General features: G+C 43.1%; 3 protein-coding genes across 7 annotated transcripts in view; 1 reads left to right on the top strand and 2 right to left on the bottom strand.

Moving 5' to 3' along the window:
• Nucleotides 1–9,624, top strand: part of MYCBP (MYC binding protein) — a 657,065-nt gene extending 647,441 nt beyond the window's left edge. The window contains exons 2-6 of the mRNA XM_050801075.1: nt 70–161; nt 362–434; nt 5,515–5,563; nt 6,123–6,252; nt 8,399–9,624. Of these exons, the coding sequence (XP_050657032.1) occupies nt 78–161; nt 362–434; nt 5,515–5,563; nt 6,123–6,252; nt 8,399–8,443 (381 nt within the window). The 5' untranslated portion in view covers nt 70–77 and the 3' untranslated portion in view covers nt 8,444–9,624. The remainder of the gene's footprint in view (nt 1–69; nt 162–361; nt 435–5,514; nt 5,564–6,122; nt 6,253–8,398) is intronic.
• Nucleotides 1–12,059, bottom strand: part of NDUFS5 (NADH:ubiquinone oxidoreductase subunit S5) — a 1,192,795-nt gene that overhangs the window by 172,925 nt on the left and 1,007,811 nt on the right. The gene's annotated exons all lie outside the window — the stretch shown is intronic.
• Nucleotides 1–12,059, bottom strand: part of AKIRIN1 (akirin 1) — a 1,026,732-nt gene that overhangs the window by 141,758 nt on the left and 872,915 nt on the right. The gene's annotated exons all lie outside the window — the stretch shown is intronic.

The raw sequence follows: 12,059 nt of genomic DNA, 5'->3' as shown, positions 1-12,059 counted from the left end.
CGCCATGAAAACAGGCCACACCCCGGCTATCCCTGCCCGTGGTTCGCAAGTGCGCAGCCGCGCGCCCCCTTCCGCGCATGAGCAGTTCTGCTCCCAACCCGCCAGTCGCGGTCTCCGGCGCCAGCTACGCCGCTGCCGCTGTCACTATGGCCCATTACAAAGTGAGGGGGGCGCGGCGTGGCTGGGGGCATGCGGGCGGTAGCAAGCCGTTGGTCGGCTCTGGGTGGGAGTGGGGTCGCGCGCGCAGGTTTGGGCGGGAGGGCCCCGAGGTAGCGAGGCGGAGGCGGGGTTGCCAGACTCCCAGCACCTTCTTCCTGCTCGGCTCCCGGGCTCTGGCCACTGACCCCCGGTGTCTCTTCAGGCCGCCGACTCGAAGCGTGAGCAGTTCCGGAGGTACTTGGAGAAGTCGGGGGTGCTGGACACGCTGACCAAGGGTGAGCCTGGGCTAGGAGAGGGTACCTCGTGCCCTCGTCGTGCTCCCCGGCGCTGCCCCTTTCCCCAGCGGGCCGTAGCGTGGGGAAGGAGGGGAAACAGATGGGGCCCGTCCGGGGTCCAGCGAGGTGGGCCTCGGGGTTCGGTAGGGACCTGGCTGCTGGAGGCCGCCCGGGTGAGGTAGCCTAGCTACGCTACCCTTCTCTGCACTGGGAGTGAAACTCTTGCAGCTGTTGCAAAGTCTCTTCAACTTCCGTTGCTTTGCCTCGAGCAGCCGCAGTGGACATGTTTGCCAAAGACCTTCAGATCCCAATTCCTCCCACCTTACGGTTTTTGTGGAGTCCTCAGAATCTTGTTAAGAAACAGTTTCCCTCCAACAAAGAGCAACTGGAAAAATGACCGAATTTCAAAGTGGGCTATGAAGTAGTTGAGTGAGCCTAATCCCCGAAGTAGGAGATGCATGGCCACTTTGGCTGTGGCTTTTCAGCCCCCATTCCTTAGTCTGTGTCAATTTTTATTTTGTGTATATTTCATAGTTAAAGTAGAATTACAGTTTAAAGAGCTCGAGGGCATATCAAAATGGTTACATTGTTTTCAGTTTTTAAAATGAAAACTTACTGTTAACGCTGTATCTCTTCATTCGTGGCTTCGAGATCTAAGTAAGTAGATGAGTAAAGTGTCGGAAACAGGAGGATTCCAAGGGGTAGGGTACAGTTTACTTCATTAGCTTAACAGTAATTTAAATGCCTGCTATGTCACTTAACTCACTGGGATTTTCAAGGGTGTAGAATGGAATTGTTGGCAGGGATCAGGACTTGGGTCAAACTAGGAAGTTTGGGAAGTGTGGGAAATAAGTAGGTAACTGCTCTTTGGACAGAAGCAAAGTTTAGAGGAAAATTCTAGGAGCATAACTCCTGGGTCTTAGCAGAAAGCAGGCTAGTAATTTTGAATTGTTACCTATTTGGGGTTCAGATAATAGTTTACCTCTTTGCAAATAAACTTCAGCAAGTATTAAGGGACTACTCTGAAAGTACTGTGCTATGTTGTCTCTGGAAGTGTCACAGATGCTTTGAATGTCATTCCCTCTAAAAACTCCATAAGTTCATTTCTTTCATTTAATCATTTTACTCAGGCATCTGTTCTGCACACTGGAGATAAGCAGAGGAGGATAAAAGTCTCGGCTCTCATAAGCTTATGTCCTAGTTGAGGGAGACAAATACATAAATACCTAGTGTCAGCTAGAGGTAAGTGTTACAGATAAAAATACAGCAGAAGTTAGGGATAAAGAGTAACAGGTGAGGCCAGGCACGTGGCTCATGCCTGTAGTCTTAGCACTTTGGGAGGCTGAGGTGGGTGGACTGCTAGAGCCCAGGAGTTCAAGAGCAGTCTGGGCAACATGGCAAAACTCCCGTCTCTTAAAAGAAAAAATTGCTGGGCATGGTGTGTGCCTGTAATTTAGCTACTCTGGAGGCTGAGGTGAGAGAATCACTTGAACCCAAGAGGTCAAGGGTCCAGTGAGTTGTGATTGTGCCCCTGGGCAACAGTGACACTCTTTCTCAAAAAAAAAAAAAAACAAGTGACAGGTGGGATGTGTGTGTCATTTTATATAGGGTGGTGGGGGGAAGGCCTTTCTTAAGTACTTTTGAGCAGAAACCTGAAAGAAACAATATCTGTCAAGAGTTTCAGGAAGTATAAGGAGGCCAGAGTGGTTGGATGGAGCAAGCGAAAGATTGAATGGCAAAAGGCAGAAAAATGACAGTTGTAGGAGGTAACTGACTACACAGAAGATGTTGCCCAAGCTGGAGTGCAGCGGCATGATCTCAGCTGACTGCAGCCTCCACCTCCGGGTTCAAGCGATTGTCCTGCCTCAGCCTCCCAAGTAGCTGGGACTACAGGCATGCGCCACCATGCTCAGCTAATTTTTTGTATTTTTAGTAGAGACGAGGTTTCACCAGGTGGGCCAGGCTGGTCTTGAACTCCTTACCTTGCCTCAGCCCCTCAAAGTGCTGGGATTACAAGTGTGAGCCACCGCGCCTGGCCTCCGCTAGAATTTAACCTTTTAATCTCCTTAGATTTCCAGGCTCCTAAATAACATCAGCCAACATAGTATTGACGTGATTTATTAAAAATTTGATTTTCAGCTTCAAACACAGGTGCTTTACACAATTCTATTTGTTTTTACTTTTTATTTTTTTTTGAGACAGTCTCACTCTGTCACCTGGGAATGCCTGGCCTCAAGTGATCCTCCTGTCTTAGCTTCCCCAAGTGTTGATGTTATAGGCATGACCCACTGTGCCCAGCCTCACAAATTTAATTTACATATATATATATATTTTTTGAGACAAGGTCTCTGTCGCCCAGACTGGAGTGCAGTGGTGCAGTCACGTCTCACTGCAGTCTTAATCTCCCAGGTTCAAGCAGTTCTTCCACCTCAGACACCCAAGTAGCTGGGACTACAGGCATGCACCACCATGCCCAGCTAATTTTTAATTTTTTTTTTTTTTTTTGAGACGGAGTCTCGCTCTGTCACCCAGGCTGGAGTGCAGTGGTTCTGTCTCGGCTCACTGCAAGCTCCGCCTCCCGGGTTCATGCCATTCTCCTGCCTCAGCCTCCCAAGTAGCTGGGACTACAGGTGCCCGCCACCACGACCAGCTAATTTTTTGTATATTTAGTAGAGACAGGGTTTCATCGTGTTAGCCAGGATGGTCTTGATCTCTTGACCTCATGATCCGCTTGCCTAGGCCTCCCAAAGTGCTGGGATTACAGGCGTGAGCCACCATGCCCGACCAATTTTTTTTTTTTTTTGGGTAAGTCGGGGTTTTGCCCAGGTTGATCTCAAGCAATCCTCCTGCCTTGGCCTCTCAAAGTGCTGGAATTTCAGGCATGAGCCACTGTGTCTGGCCTAAATTTTTTACAGCTTATTTCCAAGATGATTTGAAATAGTTTATAACATTAAAACACTATGAAAGGATGGCTAAAGATAAAGATGATAAATCATTTGGAAGCTGAAGCATTTTAGCTATTTTGAGCAGTATGTCAACCTCTAAAAATCCTGGCTACGAAGGCAAAAAGGGGTGCACGATTGGGTATAGAGTTCTTGTCTGATTAGAAGGAAGTGCATTTCATTTATAGAAAAACACAGGAAACTTAGTATTTACAGTATCTTCTGCAATGATCAACCTTGTAAGTACCACTGACAGAAATTAGAAGCCGAGAGAAATGGGGTGGGGGAATAAGAGGAGAGAAAAGAGTATTAATATTCATGTCTTATAAAATTAGGATTTGGCTGGGTGCTCATGCCTGTAATTCCAGAACTTTGGGAGGCTGAGGAGGGCGGATCACCTGAGGTCGGGAGTTCGAGACTAGTGTGACCAACATGGAGAAATCCCGTCTCTACTAAAAATACAAAATTAGCCGGGCATGGTGGTGCATGCCTGTAATCCCAGCTACTAGAGAGGCTGAGGCAGGAGAATCGCTTGAACCTGGGAGGCGGAGGTTGTGGTGAGCGGAGATTGCATGCCTTTGCACTCCCGCCTGGGCAACAAGAGCGAAACTCCGTCTCAAAAACAAACAAAACCAACGAATTTCTCAAAAAATAGTGCCGTTAAGTGTATTTAGATGAAGAGTAACTATCACAACTCAATGTAAATTGTTAAAAATAGTTGCCCATTTGATTTTTTCATACTGTATATTATTTTGGTAAGTTGTTAAAACTCAAACAAAAGTAGTATGTAAGTTGGTTTACAACAGGACTTAACTTGAGGTCTAGATATCTATCACTGTTTTTTTTTCTTTTAGACAGAGTCTTGTTCTGTTGCCCAGGCTGTAGTGCAGTGGCATGATCTCAGCTCACTGTAAGCTCCACCTCCTAGGTTCACGCCATTTTCCTGCCTCAGCCTCCCGAGTAGCTGGGACTACAGCTGCTGGCCACCATGCCCAGCTAATTTTTTGTATTTTTAGTAGAGACGGGGTTTCACTGTATTAGCCAGGATGGTCTTGATCTCCTGACCAGGTGATTTGCCCGCCTCGGCCTCCCAAAGTGATGGGATTACAGGCGTGAGCCACTGTGCCCAGCCACATTTTTTTGTGTGTGGTTACTTTTTTTGCTTTTATTAAATTTTTCAAAGGGTTCCATGCACAAAAAGGCCAACCACTAAATTAGAGTTTTTTTTATCGAAGTAGTAAATTCTAGGAAGAATTTGTTCCATATATGAAGAGCAAGGCAGTGCTCATATGAGTGATTAGATATGAAACCACTCAAGTATATCTTATTTTAATGTTGATTTGAGCATGTTGACTACAGGTAAAATTTTTGATTAGTGGTTATTTAGCAAAACAAACTTCACTTTTAAGACCATGTTTGAATTCAGAGCGTCTTCCAGTAATTACCATAGTCCTGTTGATTCTTTCCTAAATTCTCAAATTTCTTTCTTCTCACTGTTCTATCACTCCCATCACTCTACTGCAGGTTGCTGTCTTTTTAAACTGGATTACCACATCAGCCTTTTAACCGTTCTTCCTGTCTTTATCCTCATCCCACTCCAGCTGGTTCACATAGCAGTTAAGAGTGGATCCTGTCACTCCCTTCCTTAAAACTGTTTAATTATATGCCAACCAAATTTGCATGACCCTCCATAATGTGGCCATGACCACCTTTCCAGCTTCCTTTCCTGCCAAATTACATCTCCAGCCATACTTGAATTTTCAGTTCCTCAATACATTGTTTTCTTGCTCCTGGGCCTTCCCATTTTAAAACACTCATCCCCTAGGTATCAGGTCTTTGCCTTCCTTTAGGAATCCTTCCTTAATGTCCTAGGCTTGCTTAGGTGTTCTTCCAGTGTGCTATCGTAACCCATTATCCAGTATTACTGCTTGATACCCTCTAGTTCCTTGCATATCTTTTACGCTTGACTGTAAATTTGTTGAGAACAGGGACCTTGTCTGTCTTGTTCAGCATTGTATAGTCTTTGCAACGTGCTCAGCATATAGTTGGCACCTAATATTTACTGGGTAATGGAATATAATTTCAGCCATTCAAATTGAATACGTCAATTGTTGCTTTTTCTGCTTTTTGATTTGCAGTGTTGGTAGCCTTATATGAAGAACCAGAGAAACCTAACAGTGCTTTGGAGTATCCTTTCATCTTTCAAGTCAGAAAAAGGCTTTATTTTGAAACTCTTATTTTTTTAGATAGATAATAACCTTTAAAATACTTCTGAATATTGAGAAAGTTAGTTTTTTTTTTTTTTTTTTTGAGACGGAGTCTTGCACTGTTGCCTGGTGGGTAGTGCAGTGGTGTGATCTTGGCTCACTGCAACCTCCGCCTCCCGGCTTCAAGCGATTCTCCTGCCTCAGCCTCCCAAGTAGCTGGGATTACAGGTGCCCGCCACCATGCCCAGCTAATTTTTTGTATTTTTAGTAGAGACAGCGTTTCACTATGTTGGTCAGGCTAGTCTCAAACTCCTGACCTCATGATCTGCCCACCTTGGCCTCCCAAAGTGCTGGGATTATAGGCGTGAGCCACCATGCCCGGCTGAGAAAGTTACTTTCACTTGAGTTTTTGGATGGTGATCTCTGGGTAGATATTGGTGGTAAAGTGGGTGACTCTGGTCAGGGATATTGATACTACTCTGTGCTATTTCATTAGTTTCATTCATGTCTAATAAGTAAGTTCTTAACATTGATAATAGTTTTTTAAAGCATCACTTAGGAGCTGCTACCCCAGAGAATCCAGAAATAGAGCTGCTTCGCCTAGAACTGGCTGAAATGAAAGAGAAATATGAAGCTATTGTAGAAGAAAATAAAAAACTGAAAGCAAAGGTAAAATTTTAAAAATAAGTCATGTGAAGATAATTTTACCTGTAATAATTATATGATGAAAACCTCACTAAAATGGACAGGAGGGGAGGAAGGTGGGTGAATATCAATTTGAATTAATTGCAAAGGCCAAAGTTATGCTGTGTCTAGAAGACCACAAGACAGGCTGGGCGTGGTGGCTCATGCCTGTAATTCCAGCACTTTGGGAGGCCAAGGTGGGCAGATCACGAGGTCAAGAGTTCAAGACCAGCCTAGCCAACATGGTGAAACCCTGTCTCTACTAAGAATACAAAAATTAGCCAGGCATGGTGGCATGTGCCTGTAATCCCAGCTACTCGGGAGGCTGAGGCAGGAGAATCACTTGAACCCGGGAGGTGTAAATTCCAGTGAGCCAAGATTGTGCCACTGCATTCCAGCCTGGGTGACAGAACAAGACTTCATCTCGCGGAGGGGGAAAGAAAAGAAAAAAAGAAAACCACAAGACATACTGGAAATAGAACAAGCAAAGAAGCAAAGTGTGGTCAAAAAGAGGTCTGGCCGGGTGTGGTGGCTCACGCCTATAATCCCAGCACTTTGGGAGGCCGAGGTGGGCAGATCACCTGAGGTCAGGTGTTCGAGATCAGCCTGGCCAACATGGAGACACCCTGTCTCTACTGAAAATACAAAGTTAGCCGGGCTTGGTGGTGCATGCCTATAATCCCAGCTACTTGGGAGGCTGAGGCGGGAGAATTGCTTGAACCCGGGAGGTGGAAGTTGCAGTGAGCCAAGACCGTGCCACTGCACTCCAGCCTAGGCAACAAGAATGAAACTCCATCTCAAAAAAAAAAAAAAAAAGGTTCTTAGGAACCTGCATCAACAAAAGGATGAGAATATTGGTTAATGCTCTTTATAAGTAAATGGTCAGTTCTGAAGTTCTTAAGCAGTTGATTTTAAGTAGGCCAATATGGGGCCACTGCTTTGTAAATGGTACCTCTTAGAATGTGTACAGTTCATAGTCTGCAAGGCCATATGTGATGGCCCTCTGTAAATTTGTTAGGAGTTAATTTTATCTAGTGCTAAAGTTTTTTCTTTCTTTTTTTGAGACAGGGTCTCTGTTACCCAGGCTGGTGTGCAGTGGTGCAGTCATGTCCCACTGCAGCCTTGACTTCCCAGGCTCAAGCAATCCCCCGACTTCTGCCTCCTGAGTAGCTGGGACTGCAGGCATTTGCCACCATGCTTGGCTAATTTTTAAATTTTTTTAGAAATGGGGTCCCGCTATGTTGCCCAGGTTGGTGTCAAACTCATGGGCTCAAACGTTCCTCCTAGCTTGGCCTCCCAAAGTGTTGGGATTATAGACATGAGCCACCGCACCCAGCCAGTTTTTTCTTTTTTCAAAGTCCTGTGAGAATTTTCATGAACTTCAAGTTAATCAACTCTTAAGTCTTTGAGGTCTTAAAACGTTCTTAATCACATAATGTATTTTACCTTACTCTGGGTATTTCTCATAATTTATCTTCTCAACAACTTTGTGAGATAAGTGAAACAAGTACACAAGCCACTTTGTAGGCGAGGAAACGAAAGCACAGTGAAGTCTAATAAGCTTCTCAACTCCAACAGGTAGTTGGCAGAACCCTAATGTTAGCCTGGTGTTCTTGCAAGGAACCACACTTAGCATAAAATAAAATGCATTTATTTTAAATTATCCAAGGTTCCACAATGTGTAATGCTAGTTAACTCTTTGGAACCTTTTAACTCAAAGACATTAGTAGTTGTTTATTGGCTAAGTTAAGACATGTCACATAACTCTTTATCTACTTTTCAGTGGGTATTTTCAGTAAACTTTTGGTGGAGAGGAAGAAAGTTCCTTATAAGCAAATGAATCTTTGGGAAGATACAGTTTATTGCATATCAAGTATTTGAACAGTACAGTCATGATCTGGAATGAAATTTTAGTTTCAAAGCAATTTTAAAGGTTTATATGAAAAGGGCTTTCATTAGATTCGATTGTATTAAATCTTAAATCACTGAAGGATTTAAAATGGATGGTTATAGAAACTGATATAAATACCATTTACTGGCTTGATAACTAGTTGAATAGTTACCTTGTTTTTCTATTTTTTACCCAATTTAGAATGAAATTCACCTAAATTCCTCTGTCTTTGCCCCATAGCTTGCTCAGTATGAACCACCTCAGGAGGAGAAGCGTGCTGAATAGGATTCTTCTCAGTTGAAAAGACAATGAAAAATGGTTTTGTATGACTTGAATAGTTTGTATAGTATATAATCTTTTCTGAACAGATGCTATAGAACTCTTTTAATATGTTTAATTCACCTATCACACTCTGTTAAAAACACATAGAATCATCAATAAAAACTCAATATAACTTTCTTTGGGTCTTAAAGCAGGAGAATCCAAAGTAAATCCTGGAAAAAACCTGAACACAGCCATCTAACTCATTACCTTAAAAGACATTCTGTTTATTAGTCTGATTAGGAATGATGGCACTGGTTGTATTTTAGCCAAGACAGTTTAGCATGGAGCTATTCCTTGGTATAGTTCAGGATATGAACACAGGTACAGTCATTCTTTGAAGGTGACACTGTTGTGTATATTCCCTATAGGCAGCTGGAGAGATCTGTGTGACACAAGATGCTTTTGTACAGGTTCCCATGAATCTTTTGCTCTTGTTTGTGTAACATGGAACAAATAACTTCTTTGCCACCACTTTGCCTTAGATAACTGTGTGTGTGTGCCAGTTTGAACTCTGACACCACATTTTCCTTCTATGCAATCATGCCTTGTCTGATAATCTTGCATTGCTTTGCTCTAAGCTTTAGTGGGTTCTAGTTGCACACTGGCCTTTCTGTGCTGTTTTTCAATTTGCCTAATAATAGCAGTTACCCTTATTGTAATTTATGTAACTTTAAACAGGATCACACTGTACCCCCTGCCTGCCTTATTTGCTTACTGAGCACAGGACAGAGGCAATATACAACTCTGGGTTCACACACAAGCTGAGATGAGAAGAGGAATGAGCCATATATTGTGGAAAATCATAGTTTGTAGGTATAATTATATAGTGCTTTTCTCCCTCAAAGTATTTTTCTAGTCTTGAATTCATTTTATCTTCATTATATAATCCCTGTGAAGTAGGTGGGACAAGTATGAGGGGCAGAGGGGTGCTGAATTTTTAGGCCAAAGACTGATATTAATACAAATCACTCACTAACTGTAGAGCCTTGGGCATATCAGTGAACTGCTCTAAGATTTACTGTCTTCATCTGTTTAATGAGTAGAATATCCGTGATGCCTACCTCACAGGGTTGTTGTGAGGGTCAAATGAGAATGTATGTGAAAGATTTGTAAATGGTAAAGCACTATATTCTTGTTTGTTAGTCCTTTTTCCTTTCTTTGGGTAGACCTACAGTCAGATGTTTTGTTTTATTGATCACTTATTTTCCTTACTGATAAGACTGTCATTTTATAGACATATTCCTATTTCATATATTCTCTCTCTCTTGTTAGAGAACCTTTCTTTGTTTTTGGTCAAAACACATAGAAAACAAAATTATCCAATGAAAACTGGTTTAACTAGCAAAAGCCTTGGCACCTGTTGGAGACTATGGCCAAGCCAATTATAAGGGCATTTAAATCAGCCCTGTTAGTAGGAATGTGGCTATGGCTGGTGGTGCCTCTTCAAGTCACAAGTTTGTTTTTGGAGTGGGCCCAGAAGATCATTCGCTTGAATAGATTTCTCTTTTACCAATTTGAGTACCTCCTACATGGGCAGCAGTGGACTAAGTGCTGGGTGTGATAAAGAGGAATGACTTAATTATGAGACTATATAATCAAATACAGTGTGGGTTAGGACCTGTGACAGACCATTATAATAAAGCATGGCTCCATGAGGGTTTTGGAAGAGAGGGAGACTTGGCTTCTTTAGTTGGTGTGACAGTTTTTTGGTAGATACAGGTTGAAATTTTTTTGTGGCAGCCAATCCTCATGTGCTTTTTACTCATTGGATTAGTATTAATATTTATGTCAGTAAGCCAGGTGACTGTGACTGTCTTTGGTACTATCCTTTTTGAACAGAAAGGCAACATGTGGGTTCGATAATCACACTTTTAGGTGAAACTGACTTGCTTAAACTGCTGTAACAGTCAGTGCTATTTAAGAATTCAGGATCAGCCTAGACTCTAGAGGTCCTCTTCAACATTTCTGTCAAGGATTTGGATGAAGACAATATACCACAAGATGCTCGATGGAAGAGAGAATGGATCCCACCAGTTAAGCTCCTGTTATGCTTCTGTTGCTTTGTCTATAAAATATCAACTTCACATCTTGCCTACCTCACAAGGTGGTTGTAAGAATCAAATTAAATATAACGGATGTAAAAGTGCCTTGCAAACTGTAAAGGATTACATACAGACCAGATGGTAGTGCCAAATCTGTGACACAAATTGGAAAGTCTGGTTGGAAGACTATATTGAAACAAGCTTTAAAATGATTAACCACGTGGAATACCCAAACTGCTGGGCCTAAACCAAAAAGTTGAAGTATCAAGTCTTAACGTTTAGGTTCAGAAATGCAGCTATAGACATTTAGGCACTAGGATTGCTGACAAAGTGTTAGTTCCAGTGATTATCAATGTGAACCACTCTATGGATCCTTAAAAAAAATTCCATTCTGGAAAGTACAAATAGAAATATTGTCTAGGTGTTAAATGGTCATTCTGAAAGTTGTACTGTTTAGTATTGCTTTGTAGGAGTCAGATGTTTGATGAAATTGACAAGATTGAATGCAGGGCAAGAGACAGGGACCATCGTGGCCAACATGGTGAAACCCTGTCTCTACTAAAAATACAACAATTAGCTGGGCGTGGTGGTGGGCGCGTGTGGTCCCAGCTACTCAGGAGGCTGAGGCAGGAGAATCGCTTGAACCCGGGAGGCAGAGGTTGCAGTGAGCTGCGATCGTGCCACTGCACTCCAGCCTAGCGACAGACAGACCGAGACTCCGTCTCAAAAAAAAAAAAAGTTCCTCAGTTACACTAGCAACATTTCAAGTGCTCATTCCTCATAGGACTAGCGGCTACATGTTTGACTGCAGAAAAATAACATGTCTATCATGTATGTCAGTTGTACTGAATAGCACCATAGAATGGTTGAAATAGGATGTTCAGCAAGGAACAAAGACTTAGTGGGTAATGAATACTGCAATTTGGTATTTGAAGTGCTGTCATGAAAAAGATGAAGACTATTCCTATTTTATTCTATTAGGCTTCAGGGAGTGTGGTTTGACTTTAATACTTTTTTTGAGACAGAGTCTCGCTCTGTCGTCCAGGCTGGAGTGCAGTGGCGCGATCTCGGCTCACTGCAAGCTCCGCCTCCTGGTTTCACGCGATTCTCCTGCCTCAGCCTCCCGAGTAGCTGGGACTACAGGCGCCCGCCACCTCGCCCGGCTAATTTTTTTCGTATTTTTAGTAGAGACGGGGTTTCACCGTGTTAGCCAGGATGGTCTCGATTTCCTGACCTCGTGATCCACCCGCCTCTGCCTCCTAAAGTGCTGGGATTACAGGCGTGAGCCACCGCGCCCGGCCGACTTCAAGAAATTTTTAAACAAAAGTTTACCACGGTGGAGTTGGCTGCCTTTCGAGATGGTGAGCTCTTTTCCCTTCGAACTGTTTAAGTGCATTCTGCATGTCTATTAGACACTATAGAGTTGGTTCGTTTTGGGTCAGAGGTTGGGCTAGATGACCTCTAAGGGTGTATCCTACCTCTAACTTACGGGTTTAGACAAAACCAAAGTCCTATACCTTCCCGCATGTGCGTAT

This window comes from Macaca thibetana, chromosome 1 (assembly GCF_024542745.1).
Source record: "Macaca thibetana thibetana isolate TM-01 chromosome 1, ASM2454274v1, whole genome shotgun sequence".
NCBI classification, from domain to species: domain Eukaryota; kingdom Metazoa; phylum Chordata; class Mammalia; order Primates; family Cercopithecidae; genus Macaca; species Macaca thibetana.
The sequence above is the reverse complement of the archived record's forward strand: the minus strand, read 5'-3'. Positions and strand labels throughout refer to the sequence as shown.